This window comes from Hyperolius riggenbachi, chromosome 6 (genome assembly GCF_040937935.1).
Source record: "Hyperolius riggenbachi isolate aHypRig1 chromosome 6, aHypRig1.pri, whole genome shotgun sequence".
Lineage (NCBI taxonomy): Eukaryota > Metazoa > Chordata > Amphibia > Anura > Hyperoliidae > Hyperolius > Hyperolius riggenbachi.
In genome coordinates, this window is record NC_090651.1 from 178,321,954 (window position 1) to 178,342,380 (window position 20,427).

The window sequence follows — 20,427 nt, forward strand, 5'->3', positions numbered from 1 at the left end:
ATTTGACCTAAATGCAGGAATGTGGATGTTTAGTAAATATGGCCGATGTTTACTGTTCCTGTGGTGTACGTGGAGGTCAGAGGAGGCCGATGGCCTTCTTTTAGGAACATGTTCTCAGTATCTGCGCGTATCCTCTGCTACACGCAGACCCTGAGATGCCTCTGCCTGCATCACAAAACCTCTATTGATTTTAAAGGCATACACTGCGGACAAGCCTTTTACATAAAACTCAGGCCAAGTAACTGAGGCCTACTTAAATTATAACAACCTCCTCAGTTGCTCCTGCCCATTTATTAGGGTTTGATACTTGATTTCCCGTACTGGAGGTTTTGATATCTGGCATAATCATAGTTTTGTCTTTGACATGAGTTATAGTCTCTAGACCGGTGAGGTTTTGTTTTTTTATCTCTGACTGAGTTGGTCCAGGCTTTCTCCATATATGTGGAAAGCAGTGAGGCTTGTGTAATGGTGCTGCTCTTTAAGAATCCACCTCAGTGGCCATGAAATCTAGGATAAAGACAAGAAATAGAGCACACTCAGAGAACCAGTGGTAGGAAAGGCAGGGATGCCTAGAGTAATCTCACCTTAGAAAGTTGCTGGCAAGCCTGTACAGGTTTGTCCAGCGGCTGCCCATGTGTCCCTCTGGCCGGGGGCCAGGCTTGGCAGTGTCCAGATTCTTCTCCATAGGAAGGCAGAGCTGAAATACATAGTTGTATATTTGCAGGTCTCTGACTGGACTGTGTGCAAGTTCCACACTTTTTGCGGCCGCACCACAGGCTATGGCAGGTAGCAGCCTTGCTGAGGGTCGTGTTAAAGAAACTGAGGGTAAAACTACTAGACTGGAGAGGCTACACCACCACAAGGACAGACAGACCCTGAGCCTGTACCATCTGAGTGCCCATAGTCTGGAGATAGAGACAGGGCGACACAGACAGAGATGGAAGCCCTGGGAGGAGAGACTGTGCAGACAATGTCAGACAATGTGACCACGGGGCACTGGAGGATGAGGCCCACTTCCTACTACACTGCAGCAAATATGCACCTGTAAGGACTGCCCACTTCCAGAGACTCTCCGCACACATCCCGAATTTCACCTCTACAGATGAGGAGAGGAAACTCTACATCCTACTCGGGGGAGAGGAAGAAACCGTACAAATAGCTGCCCGATATGTCACTATGGACTGTATATCCCAGCCCCCAATACTGTCCCTTACATCCTTCACACCCCTATGGACTATATACCTCAGCCCCCTATAACCCCCCCTTATTCCCACAACCCCTCCCCCCCTTTTCCCCATGTTAATGCTTTGTTTTGCTTTGGCAATGCTTAATGTATTTGGTCCTGCCAATAAAGCTTTTTGGATTTGGATTTGGCATGTCTCCAGACACCCTATTGAGCATCTGTGGGGCATCCTCAAATGGAATGCGGAAGAGTACAAGGTCTCTATCATCCACCAGCTTCATCATAGAGAAGCAGAAGAAGATTCCATTGGCAACTTGTGCAGCTCTAGCAAACTCTGGGCCATATGCAATTTACTTTTTCTCCTGAGTTTTCTACTAGGAGATAATTTTCATCTTCTATTTAGAATAACTTTCAGCAGTTTGCAATTGAAAAAGTACAAAAACATAGGCGAAAAAGTACTGATAAAATTATTTTGAGTATTTTCTTGTGTGCAGGTATTTAACTTCTTCCGCAGTGGGCGGTGGGAAGGTGGCACCCCCAGGACCGCCTAACGCTGATTGCCGTCAAGTCCTGGAGGCGGAGAATAGCAAGAAAGTTCCCTGCTCGTAAACATAGGATCGGTTAACAGCCTGCCAGATGCAATTGGAGCTGGCAGGCTGTAATTAAAAAAAAAGGCCAATATACATTTGTACAGTGCTGCGATCTAGCACAGCGCTGTACAAGGGACAACCCTGTCACTTAGCTGTCCCTCTGATTGGCTCACAATCTAATCCCTCTCATAGGCTGATACTTATGAGAAAGTTCTGTAATGTAAGGATCGCAGTGTAGGGCCAATTTAAGGGGGAAAGCACGTTAGTTTATTTTTTTTGTCTGACTAGCCTGCCCCGGCTGAACTGCAACCCTTCTCTAGTTCACAGCAGTGCCAACGCTTGATTCCCCACTCCTTATTTGACCCAAAAGAATATGAGAAACGGTCGAAACAGGTATGTATGGTGAGCTGTCCTGGTGCTCACCGCTCCCAGCCACGGTTGCATACTTTAGAATGCGTGCAGCCAGGCCAGCGCAGGCGCACTGATGCCCAAACCCGGGTGACCAGAAGAGGGTGCTGGAGAGCAATTACAGGCAGCAGAGGGGGCAGAATGGAAGATGGGGGGAGCGGTTAGCATCAGGATAGCTCACCATACATTGCCGCTCCCCCGTTTCTCATATCCATTTGGGCTCTGGTATCCTTTAAGACAGTGCTGCAAAATAATGGTGGGCACACAAAATATTGACACTTTGAGAACAATTTTGACATTCTTCACTTTCGTGAGATACTGTATATCTATACATATATACATACATACACATAAGCACACACAGTAACAATAAAAGCATTTACCATCAGGCACAGGTTTAGTCCCACGTTGAAGTAGCACTTTGGCTGTGTCCGTATTGAGTGATGGATTGCCATCTAATAACCTGAAAAAAGGGAAATATCTATAACTAGAACCATTAATGATAGCTTGAGATATTACTTACGTTAGTTTAATTAGAGGTATATTGGTACAAACAAATATAAGTGTTGTACAGTACCATACATTGTCTCTGAGGATTCTCTTATCAGGAAAATGGTATCCACCAATCAACCACATGAAAACGACTGACTGGTGAGGTAAATAACTCTGATTATCTTGTAATAATGGCAGCTGCCTTATGCTGGGAATACACAATGAGATTTTTCAGTCGATTTGCTGTCCGATCTTATTTTCGATTAATTTTACGATCATTTTTCCGATCGATTTCCTTATCTTTTCTTATCAATTTCCATTCACTTCTATGAGAAATCGATCAGAAAAACGATCCAAAATAAGATCGGACATGTTGAAAAATATCTATCAAACCATCTATCTGCTGAAAAAACGTATGGTGTACTCCCAGCATTAGGGTAAGATATATTAGACAGCAAGTGAACAGTTCCTAAGGGTGATGTGTTGGAAGGAGTAAAATGATTCAGCCAAAAGAAAACTGTAAAAAAATAAATAAATAAACACATGTTAACACACAGTGATATTTTTGAGACAAATAAGTACTGTCCAGTGCAAGAAAGCATGAGGTGCACATATCGGTCCCAGTGGGCAGTCAGTGGAAATAGGTGGTGGGTGCTGGGCACAACTGCCTGATGGCCATTTTGTGTCAAAATGTGCTTCTATGGAGGCTTGGTGCAGGTTTGTGGACTTCCTGTATTAATACCCAGGTGTCTGACGTCATTTCCATGAACGTCATGGCTTTCTGCCTGTAATTTCCGCATAAGGCAGCATTTGGAACAAATAATACGTGTAGAAATATGTGTGTAACAAGAGAATGGCCTCTTGCGTACTATTATTCACCTATGACCATTGCAAACAGACCTTCACACATTTACAAGTGATAGTTTATACAAAAAACATGATGCCATGTGCCACCAGCTATTGCGCCACAAAAATAGCTATATACAGTGGAAAGAAGAAGACGGATTCCGGAACTCCAAGGCAGAGATATTTTATTTAAGCACAGTGACAGGCTTACAACAGGTTAGAAATGTGCCAGTGTCGACAGCTGTTTCGAGTGACCTCACGCCTCCTCAGGACACCAAGGCTTACCCCTTCCTGCCCAAATCCCACCTATATACCTATCTGTGGGGGCGGTTACGTCCAGACTCAGTCTGAGTATTTACCCTTCAGGGAGGAGACATATACATACATACAATCCTATGCAGTGAAAAACATATACCGTATATACTCGGCTATAAGTCGAGAAATTTTGAACTGACTCAAAGTATAAAAGTGTGTGGGGGGGGGGGGGGGTCGCCTTATACTCGAGATAGTCCAAAATTTCCCCACTTATAGCCAGGAATGGGGGAGGCACCTCTTTCTCTCCCCCTTCCTGTAATGCAAAGCAGACAGTTTATTGAAAATCCACCTCCCTCCCACCACCATGCAAAGGAGCCTCTTGTCACTATCTCTCCCCCCTATGTAATCGCTAAAGTGGAAGCTTCTCACTCACTAATCCACCCATCCAGCTCTCTTCTCCCTGTATTCACGCTGGCTGGGCTGTGTGTGCATGAGCTCACAGCTACTGCTCCTGATGTCATGTGACTTCATGTATCACATGACATCGGGAGCTGTAGCTTATGCATACAGCTGAGTCAGCGTGAATACAGGGAGAAGAGAGCTGCGCTCGGATGGATTAATGAGTGAGAAGCTTCCACTTTAGCGATTACACAGGGGGGAGAGATAGAGACAAGAGGCTCCTCTTAGCGTGGTGGTGGGAGGGAGGGGGATTTTCAGTAAACTGTCTGCTTTGCAGCACCGGGATAGCTCAGTGAGTGATGGCTGGCTTCAGTGATCACACAGAGGGGGGAGAGGTAGAGAGAAGAGGCCTCTCTGCATGGTGGTGGGAGGGAGGGGGGCTTTTTAGCAAGCTGTCTGCTTACACTGCTGGGAAGGGGAGACAGGGGGTAGCTATTGCCCACAAGTGACTGCACAGGCAGGGGGGCACAGGGGCCTCACAGCAGGAGCCACACAGCCAGCAGGACACAGGGGCCACCCAGCATGAGCCACATAGCCAGGGGGACACAGAGGCCACACAGCCAGGGGAAACAGGGGCCACACAGCAGAAGCCACACAGCCAGGGGGACACAGAAGCCACACAGCCAGTGGGACACAGAGGACACACTACCACAGGGGCCACACAGCCAGGGGACAAAGGGGCCACACTGCTAGAAGGGCCAAACAGCCCTTAACTTTGCTGCACAGACTTATATTTGAGTAATTAATAAATTCCTGTTTAAGAGGGTCAAATATCGGGGTCGACTTATACATGAGGTCGACTTGTATCCGAGTATATACGGTACTGTATACACTTCATTCAATCATCTTAAAAAAGCTGAAATTTCATTTCTATCCAAATTCCCCAATGCATTGGTCATAGATATCAAGGAGGCTTCCTTATGTAATAAAAATTCCTCTCTGGACCCCCCTTTAGCCATATCCGAGATTTTCCACAAGCCAGCTACTCTTAGGCAGTCTGCGTCTCCTCCATGACAAGAATTTACATGGTCGATCATACGACGTGGACCCACCCCATTCCTGATCGACCTTTTATGTTGCAAAAATCTGTCCTTGAGTGGCTGAGTGGTCTTCCCTATGTAGAATCTCCCACAGTGGCACCAAATGCAATACACCACATATCTGGACCTGCAATTAATAAATTCTTTAATATGCCACGTGACGCCCCCTTCCTGAGCCACTTTACCTTTCTTTATAAATTTACATGCTGAACAATGGCCACATGGGAAGTTTCCTTCCCATTTTTTATCCATTAGCCAGTTTCCCTGTCTTTCCTGTGTGGGTTTAAATTCACTATGAACCAACACCTTTTGAATTGTACAACCCCTCCTAAAGCTAACTCTTGGGGGCCTGCTAGTAACTTCCCTCAAGTGATCGTCCAATGACAATAAATGCCAATGGCTACGCATCACCTGATGAATCTGATTAGACATCGGGGTAAAATCAAATACAAAATTAAATCTCCTATCTTCTTGTTTCCTCTTTAAACGCCTACTTAGTAGTTGCGTCCGAGGTATCGATCTGGCTTTTTCCAGAGCCTGTTCAATAGATTTAATCTGATATCCCCTTTGTAAAAGACGTACAGTGGGTTGCAAAAGTATCTGTAAAATACAAGTACAGACAATATACAATGTGATATATCCTCAGCAGTGGCATTTAGAAATATTGATGTTACAATGGCTGTGTTTTATCAGTGTGGCTGTGTGGCTGTGTTTTATCAACCTCTGTGTGGCGCAGAGGGGTGTGGCAGCAGGGTGAGGCATTACACTGGTGGAGCAGGCCAATAATTTTTTATATTTGTGGAACATCAAAGTCAGACATGGTACAATTGCAAGACACATAGCATTTCAACAATAAGGTAACAGTGACTCTGCAAGCCTATCTGCTGGGATTTGTGACAGTTTCACAAGAATACAGCCTAACAACCATGTTACAATATTCAAAAAGAAACAATTCACGGAGCAGCGTTGAGTAACAATATATGAATCCATATACTGAAAACTGCATGGGTATATGAATTTTGTTCAAAAATGGACACTTCTACTGACTTAATTTACCTATCAACAAACACTACGGCAAAACTGTACTTTAATCACACGCATTATAGGTCTGGGTGACAAATGCTACCATATTAATAATAACTGACAAAGGGTTTCATTAACAGCTCTTAGATACGTATTTATATACAGTGGGTTGCAAAAGTATTCGGTCCCCTTGAAGTTTTCCACATTTTGTCACATTACTGCCACAAACATGCATCAATTTTATTGGAAGTCCACGTGAAAGACCAATACAAAGTGGTGTACATGTGAGAAGTGGATCGAAAATCATACATCATTCCAAACATTTTTTTACAAATAAATAACTGCAAAGTGGGGTGTGCATAATTATTCGGCCCCCCTGAGTCAATACTTTGTAGAACCACCTTTTGCTGCAATTACAGCTGCCAGTCTTTTAGGGTATGTCTCTACCAGCTTTGCACATCTAGAGACTGAAAGCCTTGCCCATTCTTCTTTGCAAAAAAGCTCCAGCTCATTCAGATTAGATGGACAGAGTTTGTGTACAGCAGTTTTCAGATCTTGCCACAGATTTTCGATTGGATTTAGATCTGGACTTTGACTGGGCCATTCTAACACATAGATATGTTTTTTTTTAAACCATTCCATTGTTGCCCTGGCTTTATGTTTAGGGTCATTGTCCTGCTGGAAGGTGAACCTCTGCCCCAGTCTCAAGTCTTTTGCAGTCTCCAAGAGGTTTTCTTCCAAGTTTGCCCTGTATTTGGCTCCATCCATCTTCCCATCAACTCTGACCAGCTTCCGTGTCCCTGCTGAAGAGATGCACCCCCCGAGCATGATGCTGTCACCACCATATTTGACAGTGGGGATGGTGTGTTCAGAGTGATGTGCAGTGTTAGTTTTCTGCCACACATAGCGTTTTGCATTTTGGCCAAAAAGTTCCATTTTGGTCTCATCTGACCAGAGCACCTTCTTCCACATGGTTGCTGTGTCCCCCACATGGCTTGTGGCAAACTGCAAACGGGACTTCTTATGCTTTCTGTTAACAATGCCTTTCTTCTTGCCACTCTTCCATAAAGGCCAACTTTGTATAGTGCACAACTAATAGTTGTCCTATGGACAGAGTCTCCCACCTGAGCTGTAGATCTCTGCAGCTCGGCCAGAGTCACCATGGGCCTCTCGACTGCATTTCTGATCAGCGCTCTCCTTGTTCGGCCTGTGAGTTTAGGTGGATGGCCTTGTCTTGGTAGGTTTACAGTTGTGCCATACTCCTTCCATTTCTGAATGATCGCTTGAACAGTGCTCCGTGGGATGTTCAAGGCTTTGGAAAACTTTTTGTAGCCTAAGACTGCTTTAAATTTCTCAATAACTTGATCCCTGAACTGTCTTGAGTGTTCTTTGGACTTCACGGTGTTGTTGCTCCCAATATTCTCTTAGACAACCTCTGAGGCCCTCACAGAGCAGCTGTATTTGTACTGACATTAGATTACACACATGTGCACTCTATTTAGTCATTAGCACTCATCAGGCAATGTCTATGGGCAACTGACTGCACTCAGATCAAAGGGGGCCGAATAATTATGCACACACCCCTTTGCAGTTATTTATTTGTAAAAAATGTTTGGAATCATGTATGATTTTCATTGCACTTCTCATGTGTACACCACTTTTTTTTGGTCTTTCATGTGGAATTCCAATAAAATTGATTCATGTTTGTGGCAGTAATATGACAAAATGTGGATAACTTCAAGGGGGCCGAATACTTTTGCAACCCACTGTATGACTAAATCAGACGCCTGTGCTTCAAATGTCCTCACATCAGAATTGTTTCTTTTGAGTCTAAGAAATTGGCCGTATGGGATGGCATCCTTTACATGTCTGGGGTGGTAGCTATCATAATGGAGAAGGCTATTTGTGGCAGTGGTCTTTCTATAGCCTCTATACAATACAATACAATACAATAACATTTGTAAAGCGCTTTTCTCCCATAGGACTCAAAGCGCATAGCTGTGTCTCAGATTAATACAGGGTTTCAGGCTGGGTTGTGTTACAGAGGAGATAGTCAGATGTTCATGAATGCCAGACTGAAAAGGTAGGTTTTCAGTTTAGACTTAAATGCTTCCAGGGATGGGGCTGTCCTGATTGGGTGTGGCAGGGAGTTCCAAAGTGTAGGGGCAGCATGACAAAAGGCTCTGTCTCCAAAGGTTTTGAGGTGGACTCTGGGGGTGACCAAGGTGTTACGTCCTTTTGATCTAAGATTGTGGGGGGTGTGATGTAGTTGCAACAAGTCCTTCAGGTATCCAGGGCCCAGATTGTGCAAGGATTTGAATGTCAGTAAGCCAATCTTAAACAGAATTCTCCATTTTATCGGTAGCCAGTGGAGTGAGCTCAGGGTTGGTGTTATGTGGCAATGGCGGGGTTGGCTCGTTAACAGCCTTGCGGCGGCATTCTGTACTAATTGCAGGCGGCGTAAGTCTTTCTTATGCAGGCCTGTGTAGAGGACGTTGCAGTAGTCTAACCTTGATGTGACAAAGGCATGAACTAGGGTTGGAAGATCCTCTGAAGGAATTAGGTGTTTAATCCTTGCAATATTCCTTAGGTGAAAGAAGGAATGTTTCACAACAGCTGAGATTTGATTCCTGAAGTTTAATTTCCCATCAATCAGTACTCCCAGGCTGCGCACACAGTCTGAGTTGTTCAGGTCTGAGCTCCCTATCCTTAGCGGTGTTGGTTGAGACTGGAGCTGCTTTGCTGTTGAGCCCTGGCCCTCGATAACAAGAACCTCAGTTTTGTCAGCATTAAGTTTTAGCCAATTATTATTCATCCACTCCTGAAGCTCAGCTAAGCATGCGTTTATTTGTGGAGTAGGGTCTGTGACATCAGGTTTGAATGACAAATATAGCTGGGTGTCATCAGCATAGCAATGATATGTCAGGCCATGTTTTTGTATGATTTCTCCAAGTGGCAGCATGTATATGGTGAACAGTAAAGGGGATAATATTGCGCCCTGAGGTACACCGTATTTTAGTGGTACAGGGTTGGAGAGGAAGGGCCCTAAGGCTACCCTTTGTGTTCTGCCAGCCAGGAAGGAGTTGAACCACCGGAGAACAATGCCATCTATGCCACAGTACTCTTGTAGCCTGTTGAGTAAGATTTCATGATCGACTGTGTCAAAAGCCGCTGAGAGGTCGAGCAAAATCAGGATGGAACATTGACCCTTGTCTCTTGCAATGAGCAGATCATTGCAAATCTGGGTGAGGGCTGTTTCACAGCTGTGATATTTCCTGAAACCAGATTGAAGAGGGTCAAGGATGTTGTTTCTGGAGAGCCTGGCTTCAAGTTGGAGGTAGACAGCCTTTTCAATAACTTTTCCCAGAAAGGGGAGGTTTGAGACAGGTCTGTAGCTGTTTAGAGCATCTGGGTCTAAGGATGGTTTCTTGAGTAGAGGCCTGACGATTGCTTCTTTCAGAGTAGAGGGAAACCACCCTTCTTGTAAGGAGCCGTTGACTATTTTGTGGAATGCCGGTGTAAATAGTTCAGGGCATTTCAACATGAACTTAGTGGGGCCAGGGTCCAGATCGCAGGTAGTCTGGCGAAGGTTTGAGAGGATATCCAAGATGTGGTGGTGAGTAGTGGTGAGACAACCCTCCTCCACTTCAAGCATGAGGTCTAAGAACTCCACTTTGGTGTCTCCAAAATTAGCCGTAAACTCCATGTTAATGTCATTGGAGTTTATCCAATTAATAAATTCTTCAAATTCTCCTCTGCTACCACCTCAGACAATCAGGATGTCATCCACATACCGCCGCCACAGTTTTAAGGAATGCCTAAAGGGATTTGTTGGGGCCCAGATAACATTATCCTCCCATGCTGACAAAAACAGATTAGAATAAGTCGGGGCTACCGGGGTCCCCATTGCTGTACCCGAGAGCTGTCTATACCATTCCCCATTAAATTTGATAAATGAACTCTATGTAATCCTCACTTTTACCAAAATTGTCCTATATATGGTGCATTGCACCCAGCCCCTTCCCGTGGGGGATCCTGCTATACAGGCTAACTATATCAATAGTCGCAAGGTGGAAACCACTCCGCCACTCAAGGGACTCTATCACCTGCAAGACATCAACCGTGACCTGCAAAAGCGATTTGACTGATCGCAAACAAGGTCTCAACTTCAAATCCAAAAACTTAGACAGTGTCTCCGTCAGTGAACCCACCCCGGAGACAATCGGTCGTCCGGGGGGGGGGTTCACCAACGTCTTATGAACCTCCCGCAGATAATACCACACAGGCAGCCTGGGGAACTCCACAAATAGGTCTTCACCCATTTTTTTGGACAAAAAACCAAGATCCACTCCTCTCTTCAACAGAGTGCGGAGTTCGGCCTTGCCCTTCTCAATAGGGTTCCCCCTTAACTTTTCATATGTGGAGGAATCTCCAACCTGCCTGCCGCCTTCATTCACATACATAGTAGAGGGTATAACCACAATGTTCCCCTCCTTATCTGCAGGCTTGTAAACCAAGTCCCTGCGGGTTTTCAACCAATTAAGGGCTCGTTTTTCCTTTTCAGTAATATTTGGTTGGTCTACCGGATAAAGACACGATCTGACCCTATTTAAAACCTCCCTCTGAAAAATGTCCAAGGGGCTCCCAGAGGAGAAGGGGGGGAGAAGGCAGACCTGCACAGGCGGGTGCCCACACAGGTCTCCTCCCCTCCCAATGCCTCCCCACTCTGCAGGAGTATGGTCAGCGCCTCCTCATCCCGTGCATCCAATTCAACCCCGGGTTGGAAGCTAGACACTTCCACCTGTTTGGCTGCTTCCATGTTCTTACATGCAAAAAAATCTATGTACGTTAATTTTCTGTATGGCTTCATTAAGATCTGCTTCAAAAGTATTTATTTGGAATTTACTGGTAAGACAAAAATTGAGGCCCTTAGACAATATAGAAATAAAATCCTCATACAATACTACTTCAGACAAATTAATAACCTTAGAATCTTCCCTATTTTGGTATTAGTGATTGCGGTTTCATGCAAACTAATAGCTATGTTGTAAAAAAAAAATAATAATAATAATAATTCTGAAATGTCTGGGTTGAAAACTGTGCTGTTGCAGTTGTGTATTGCACAATGTTGGAATTATTGGTGTGGTACCACTGCCAGGTTCTATGGCCTTCTCTGATGCCAGATAATCCGTCTGCTACTGATGCCAATGTAACATGCATGATGTCACAGGAAAAAAATAAAATCAACAAGATTGAGTACAAAAAGAAGAAGAAGATGGTGAAGAAGAAGAAGATGGTGAAGAAGAAGATGGTAAAGAAGAAGAAGATGGTGTAGAAGAACATGGTGAAGAAGATAGTAAATAAGATAGTGAAGAAGAAGATGGTGGTGGTGAAGAAGAAGAAAAAGATGGAGAAGAAGAAGAAGATGTTGGTGGTGAAGAAGAAGAAAAAGAAGATAGTGAAGAAGAAGATGGTGAAGAAGAAGAAGAACAAGATGGTGAAGAAGAAGAAGAAGAAAAAGAAGATGATGATGAAGAAGAAGAAGGTGAAGATGAAGATGGTGAAGAAGAAGAAGATGATAAAGATTAAGAAGAAGGTGATGAAGAAGAACTACAGCTTACACATCAATCTTACACACACATATACATGTTTCCAGCCCCCCCCCCCCCCAATATTTATTTTTAATAATTAGACCTTCACACATTAAGAACTGATAGTTTTTACAAAAAAACATGATGCATAATGCATCATTTCATGTAAAAAAAAGGTTTAGAAGCTATTTAAATGGGCATTCGTGATTCCGACTTGTGATTCCGGATTCAATACGTGATTTCGACTCGAAACCGAATTCTAGTCGGTATTGCAAATCTTTCCGTTATCGTGGTCACGGTCAATCTGGAAGTGGGTGGAGCCGTGATTGGATTCACTCGAATCCATGATTAGGGGTATCCAAGCAACCCTACTGACACAGGGTATCTATCTTTAAGCACTAGAACTTTCTTTCTCTCCATGTAGCTGCTTTATATGTAAGTGCACTTTTTACAGTTGACTACACATTTATTGTTACACTTGTTTTTATCTGGTTGAGCCAGCCTGATTAGTTTGCACTGCACTAAGCACTATATGGGTTTTTGTTGTTAAGGTACGTACACACTTGTGATGTATGTCACCAGCCGGGGATTGGGACCCAATCCCCTTGGACAACATCGCTGGGCTGGACTGTACAGACGTGTGTCAGCTGTGTAGCTGACAATGTGTTCTGTTGTCACATGGGGAGGGCAGAGGGACAACAGAGCAGCATGCATGTGTGTGACTTCACTCAACAGGCGGGGGAGTTTCATGCACAAAGGAGTTGGCCGTCCCTAGGCCTAAGTTGATCTGGTGGGGAAATCGCTTGCACAGTACACACGCCTGACTACCAGCTGAGGCAGTCGTTATCAGCCACATCAGCCATGCATGTGTACGAGGTTTTAAATCGGTATTAAATTTAAACATTCCAGCTTGCCTTTAGGGATCATTGTTTGTTTGTAGAGCCTTCTTGTGGCACATAGCAATGTCACTGACTGTCCCCAGAGGAGCTCACAATGTAATCCCTACCACAGTCACAGTCTAATGTCCTACCATATTATTATTATTATTCATCTTCTGCAGCACAATATTATTATGTGTATAGCAATTAGCATCTTCTGCAGCACCTTACAGAGTACATAGTCACCATCCACGTTACGTTTAATCGCCTTAATCCTATGATCAGTAATGGTGCCCATATACACATATCGATTTTCTTATTTCTTATTTGATTCCCTGCAGATTCAATCACTCTGGGTAAATCAAATGGGAAACCATTCCATTAAATGTTTGATCCATTCTGAACAACAATTGATCTAAAGTATCGATAGGACAAGACGGATAGGTCAATTGGGGGCGGGACAGGAGTGGCAGACAATTAATGGACTATAGCGTTGCATTTCATCAAAGAGTGCAATGTTGTGGCCCTGCTGGAATCTATTTAAAATGAATATGCAGTGTGTTGTAGGAGTTGATTCTTTATGAATCCATTCCATTCCGAAAGGCACAATGAGGTTAAAGAGGCGCCCTGGTGTTATATAAAATTGTTTAAAAACAGTTTAAAAATGAAAAGAAATTGAGGTAGTTTACCTCAGTAACGAAAAATCCTTGTAATGAAAAAATATTTTATTAGTAGCACAGGCAATGCGTTTCACGGGTCTGAGCCCGCTTCCTCAGACCAATGACAGTGCCTAGAGCAGTAAAAGGAGACTCCTCAATACACTGATATCTCAGGATAATATGACATACATTTGTAACAGTTATTTATTAGTTTATTATTTGGTAAGTACCAGCGGTTTCTATATGCTTCGTATGCTCTCCATGACATTATGCTACTAAGTGCTCCCCCTGCTGTCAAACTTCAATACCATGCACTATGCTGTTTTTATGATAGTGACCAGCTGTTTTTTTAACATGCAGATTGTCACAATCTGCATCTGCTGGGGATGTCATTAAAGTGAACCTCCGGACTAAAAATCTACTCAGCAGAACTGAAAAGGCTTGGTGTTTCTTTAACAGTTTCACAGCATCAGAACTTTGTTTTTCTTACCAAAGCATAATGTTTAGCTGCATTTTTACCTAAGATCCATCCATCAAAGAAAACTGCCCGGGCTTTTTTCCCCTGATGCTGTGCAAAGCATGATGGGATTTCCTAGGTGGTTATTCACGTTGCCTAGCAACTGGGAGGGGTGATCAGCACACATGACAGTTGGAACTGTGTCTCATGCTCCCTGTCACCTCCTTTCAACCAAAAAGATGGCTGCCCTCATGAAATCAAACATTTGCCTGTTCTTTTAAAACAGGGTGGGTAAGAGATTATATTACCTATCTTTTTTAACCACATAAGGACCACAGTCTTTACACCCCTTAAGGACCAGAGCCTTTTTTTCCATTCAGACCACTGCAGCTTTAACGATTTATTGCTTGGTCATACAACCTACCATCTAAATGAATTTTACCTCCTTTTCTTGTCACTAATACAGCTTTCTTTTGGTGCTATTTGATTGCTGCTGCGATTTTTAGTTTTTATTATATTCATCAAAAAAGACATGAATTTTGTCAAAAAAATGATTTTTTTTTAACTTTCTGTGATAAAATGTGTCAAATAAAGTAAAATTTCTGTATACATATTTGTCCAAATGTATTGTGCTACATGTCTTTGATAAAAAAAAAAAAAAACATTCCGTGTATATTTATTGGTTTTCCACAACAATTGTTTGGGCAGCACCAGTACACAAATATCAAAAAGCAGGAGAAAGGGCCTTGCACATCCCTTATAAAACTTCACTTTTAATTGTATCAAATAAAAAAGACATACTTTACATATCCAGTAAATTCAATAAAGAGAGGTACAGGCAGGTAGGGAGGTCGACAGCCGTTTCGCGCCAGCTACATGCTGTGGCGCATCATCAGGACAACCCCCCTTGTGTAGAATCTCCCCTTATATAGGCACTTACCCCTAAGGATGTGGAGCAGCTGTTCGCAATTGTCCAGAGTCGCGTCCGCCTATGGAGCGCACGCTGTAACCCGAGACGGGCGCCATACCCTGGTGCTTCCGCCCAGTGAGACGCACGGCCCGTACGCGTCACTTCCGGCAAGCTTCTCAGAGCCATGCCATGGTATTTCCGCTTGGTGGTACGCATAATCTATACGCGTCACTTCCGGCGGGTTCTTCATGGCATATGACGTCAAACTAATGCGACCTAATGGCGCATCAGCCCAAAATCCGCGTGAACTCCCAAAAATATCCATCAGAGGGCAAGAAATAATAATATTGGCTGAAAGTTAAACAACTGGACCTCTGCTGCCATCAAGTGGCCAAAAATTTAAAGGCTACAAATTTATATATAAACATTACATAGGCAGATGGACAATTCGAACACGCCTGCTCCACATACATGCCACATAATCACATAAGATCGTAAACCAATCAACTAAACCATCCATAATGTCTAATTAATTAAGTACCTTTTTGGATTCAGCTATAGTCCATCCCCATAGGGGAGAGCAATCTCATCTAATATAAATATTCATTTAAATGACATATCATTATATATTCACCACCCAGAGGGACGGACTTACTAGCAGAAATCTAGCATGGATCTATAGGGGCAAATTCAGAGTAAATACATTAAAAACTTCCTATAGGGAAACACCAATAATCAGGATACTAAAATCATTTAAAATAAAAGTCTCAGATGAATACAGCTAAATTATTCTTTTCATTTAAGCCTAAAGGTCCGACCGCATCAAAATATGAAATCCAATAGCTTTCCCTCTGCAAGAGCTTACGATGCCAATCTCCACCCCTCCTGTCTCGCGTCACCTGTTCTAAGCCCAAAAATCTTAATTTTGTTACGTCACTGTTGTGGACCTCACGCATATGCTCAATCACCCTTGGGCACCCTTCCCCGCTGTGCACTGACCTGCAATGGGCCTGGTACCGATCCTTGAGCATATTCGTGGTTTCACCCACATAAATACGCTGACAGGGGCAAACTAGTGCATATACCAGGCCTCGGGTACGACAGTTAATAAACTGTTTGATCCTGCACGTCCGCCCAAAGTGAGAGAAGGAATCACCCAATTCTATAAAGTTACAACAGGAACACGTATGGCATTTGAAATTCCCCTTAGGGCGATTGGACCCCAGCCAAGATCCAGATTGTCGACTGGTAAACTCGCTATGCGAGAGTTTATCTTTTAGGTTCGGGACTCGTTTATATGAGACACAGGGGGGGAGGATACTTTTTGATTTTAACATTTTGTCCTGTTGGATTATCCACCAGTTTTTTCTTATTGATTGTTGAATGAATTGGAACATTGGTGAGTATGAAAAGTGCATAAAAAATCTCTCTTGGGGATTAGTCTGGCCATTTTTTCTCTTATGTTTTAATAGTGTGGCTCTATCCTTTCCAGCTGCCCTTAAAAAAGCTTGCCGGATCATTTTTAATTGGTATCCTCTTTGTTGTAATCTATTTACAAGGTCCTCAGACTGTACAAGGAAGTCCTCCCATGAACTAGCATTCCTCCGGAGTCTGAGGAACTGTCCATAGGGGACCCCCCTGAGAGTAGAGGCTGGGTGATAACTTGTTGCACTCAATAAAGAATTGACCGCCGTCTGCTTCCTATAGGTTTTAGTTAATATCACTCCCTCCCTCACCTCTATATCTAGATCTAAGAATTGTAAACGTTGATCTCCCCAAGAGTGAGTAAACTGCATATTAACATAATTTGACCCAAGATATTCCATGAATTCATTAAATTGCTCTCGTTGCCCCTCCCACACGATCAAAATATCATCAATGTAGCGGATCCAGAGTTTGATCCGCTCCAGGAACCCATTCCTCGATGAATAAATGTGATCAGCCTCCCAGTGGCCCATGAAGAGGCCGGCATAGGTGGGGGCCACCGGGCTCCCCAATGCCGTGCCGACCTCCTGATGGTACCACTGGCGGTCAAAGAGGAATGAGTTCCTGGTGAGGACAAACTCCAGACCCGCCAACACAAACCACTGTAAAGCATCCTCCTCTATCAAATTGGGTATAAAGGTCTTGATAGCTCTTAGGCCATCCACATGGCATATACGGCTATATAGCGAAACCACATCTATTGATGCCAGATGATATCCTGGTTGCCATTCAAAAGTTCCTAGAACATTCAAAACCTCTGTGGTATCCCCTACATATGCTGGTAATGATCTCAATAGGGGTCTTAGCTGGAAATCTACAAACTGAGATAGTGACTCCGTCAGTGATCCAATGGCTGACACTATAGGTTGGCCCGGTGGGTTATCCAAGGTCTTATGTATTTTCGGAATACAGTACCACACCGGGCTATGAGGAAACTGAGGAAGGAGTTTGTTTGCCACAGTTCTATCTATAGCACCATCCATGACGCCTTTGAGGAGAAGCTTTTTCAACTCATTAGTATATTGTAATGTAGGATCAGTGGGTAATTTAGAATATGTGGATCTATCTTCTAATTGACGCAAGCATTCCCTTTGGTATTGCTCAGTTGACATTATTACCACCCCTCCCCCCTTATCTGCTTCCTTGATGGTTAGATCTGTCCTAGACTGCAGCCATCTCAAAGCTTCCCTCTCTTGGCCAGACAAGTTGATAGCATCTTTAGGGTAAATTAGTGACTTACAATCATCCAATACTTTTGAATAGAACAATTCAACTGAACCCCCTGGAACTGATGGGGGGTTAAAGACTGATCTATTGCCTATATCAAAGGGGAGTTTGCGGTTAACCTCAATTCTGTTAGGAATGCATGCGTCTGACAATTCACATAAATCACGTAAAGTTTCTTGATCCCAATGGTCCTCAGATGTACTAACTAATGGGGGAATGGTTCTCATGTCCACTTCCTGAAAACGTTCCGGTGGTTTTTCTTTACTTGCAAAAAAACGATGTAATGACAATTTTCTTGTGTACACAAATATAGTAAAGCTCAGATGGATTCCAAATCAATATAAATCCGTGTGTGCAGAAAGGGATTCTAAACAAGTATATGAACAACAGCAAAGATGAATCCTGAGAGACCGCACCACACAACCAATAAAGCGTAAATAATGAGCTTTATTAAACTAATATTGCAAGAAATAGATGAAAACAATTAAAACAATATAGACCAGGTAGACACAATTGATCAAGGCCAAATGGCTTTGAATATATACAATAATTGCTGATATGCGTCAATAAATACAGCCCAAACCTCTCACTCACAGCCAAAAATAGTTCATAATGTAAAGAACCTGGGTAAGAAAGTGCCAAGTGCTATGTGCAAAAAACGCTGTAAAAATCAATCGCTATAAAGTGCATAAGGGCATGAAGAGAGGGGTGATGGAAAGCGTGGTAAAGAATCAGTCCCACAGTAGGGGATACAGGGTGTGCAAAAGAGACTGTGTGCCAACATGGAAGAGAATCCAAGATCCACGGAACATAAGGTGCATGAGAGAAAAGACTCACCAAGGTAAGAGAACTGAAAGGAGGAAAGGCTGCGTCTACCTGGAAGGTACCTTCGCGATTCGCCGCTTAACGCGGCTTCTACCGGGCATCAAAAGTGAATTTTCCCATTTTGAAGCATTTCTGACTTTTTTGATCACCTGTCATGTTTCATGAGGTGCTAGAATTCCAGAATAGTATAAATACCTCACAAATGACCCCATTTTGGATAGAAGACATCCCAAAGTATTCACCGAGAGGCATGGTGAGTTCATAGAAGGTTGTATTTTTTGTCGCAAGTTAGTGAAAAATGACACTTTGTGACCAAAAAAAAACGTTTCCATTTCTGCTAACGTGTGACAAAAAAAAAAGGAATGAAATCTGCTTCCTATACTGCCCTGGCATTTTATTGGCCCTAAACCGTGAGGAGTAGTCTTGAAACCAAATGTCTCAAAATTACCTGTGAAATCCTAAAGGGTAGTCATTGCATGTTGGGCCCCTTAGCGCAGTTAGGGTGCAAAAAAGTGCCACACATGTTGTATCGCCATACTCAGGAGAAGTAGTATAATGTGTTTTGCTGTGTATTTTAACACATACCCATGCTGGGTGGGAGAAATCTCTCTGTAAATGGACAATTGTGTGTAAAAAAAATAAAAAAATTGTCATTTACAGAGATATTTCTCGGAAATACCACATGTGTGGCACTTTTTTGCGGCCTAACTACGCTAAGGGGCCCAAAGTCCAATGAGCACCTTTACAGGCACTTACAATTTATTTTTTTTGGTTGTTTTTTTTTAACTTACCTTCCGAGGACAAAGCTCTCCTCCCGCATGGGACAATGTGCGAAGTGCAAATCGCAGAGAGTTGTGGCGAAGTACATTACGCATTCTGTCCCAAGTGAAAGGAGAGGTTTCTGGCAGCCCTGTGTATTCGGGTCTCTCGAAACCAGATACTTGGTTTCACACTGCATATTGGCATATGCGGTGGGTCAAGCCTGCCGCACCGTATCACCCAAAACAGGCCTTCAGGGAATACCACAAGAGTAGCATTCGGCCTAGTAGTTAACTTCGTCGCCATAGACTAACATGACTTCCGGGACGACCTAAATTGCCGCAGAAGCCACGCGGTAACGTAGGCATGCACTAGCATTAAGTCAAGCCCTTCCGGCGTAGGGACCGCAAAGTGTGACTTTCGCTAGGCAATTTGCCCTAACACATCGCACTAGTGTGAAATAGCACTGAGAGACCCTTGTGTGCCTACTGCTGTGTCTGGAGTTCCCTACTCTCTAATAGTGTACCTGCTCGTGGTACCTCTCAAAACACTCCCCTAGGCATAGGCCAGTCTGGCCAGGACAGGTGGGACAGTGAACAGTGGTGTCACGCCTTAATCCAGCACTGCTGCAGACACGACAATGTTTTCTTCGGATGCGTACCTGAGGTACTCGGAATCAGATAGGCATAATGCCTTCCATGCAGCCGGCTAGTTGCATCTGGGGGATGGCCCACGGCACCTCCTGGATACAGAAGTTCCGTAATGATCTGTTCCTGAAATTTAAGTAAAGATCCAGTTCTCCCAGCCTTCCTGTAGAGAACAAAGCTGTTGTAAACTGCCAATTGAATCAGATAAAAAGACACTTTTTTATACCAGCGTCTTGTTTTCCGGGAAACTAAATAGGGCGCTAACCTCTGGTCACTGAAGTCCACCCCTCCCATGTTAGTATTATAGTCGTGGAAAACAAGAGGTTTTTCAATGACCGCAGTTGCCCGTTGAATTTGGACTGTCGTGTCTGTGTGAATGGTGGACAGAAAGTAAACATCCCTCTTGTCCTTCCATTTCACCGCGAGCAGGTTGTCAGTACACAAGGCGGCCCTCTGCCACCGTTGAAGTTTGGTGTTAACGAGCCGTTGGGGGAAGCCCCGGCAACTACACCGCACGGTGCCACAGCATCGGATTACTTCTATCTTTAAGTGCTGATAGAGGGCCACACCTGAGTCATAGTTGTCCACATAAAGATGGTACCCCTTCTGGAACAAGGGTGACACCAAGTCCCACACAACCTTTCCACTGCTCCCCAGGTAGTCAGGGCATCCGACCGGCTCCAATTTTGAGTC

General features: G+C 43.7%; 1 protein-coding gene across 3 annotated transcripts in view; it reads right to left on the reverse strand.

Annotated features, from left to right (window-relative positions):
• SERHL2 (serine hydrolase like 2) overlaps nt 1-20,427 on the reverse strand; it is a 1,569,464-nt gene that overhangs the window by 364,705 nt on the left and 1,184,332 nt on the right. For 2 of the 3 annotated variants that reach the window (XM_068240234.1, XM_068240233.1), the window contains exon 9: nt 2,565-2,644. In XM_068240234.1, the coding sequence (XP_068096335.1) occupies nt 2,565-2,644 (80 nt within the window). Of the gene's footprint in view, nt 1-29; nt 508-584; nt 698-2,564; nt 2,645-20,427 lie in introns of those variants that run through there. The other variant, XM_068240235.1, reaches the window with a different exon arrangement.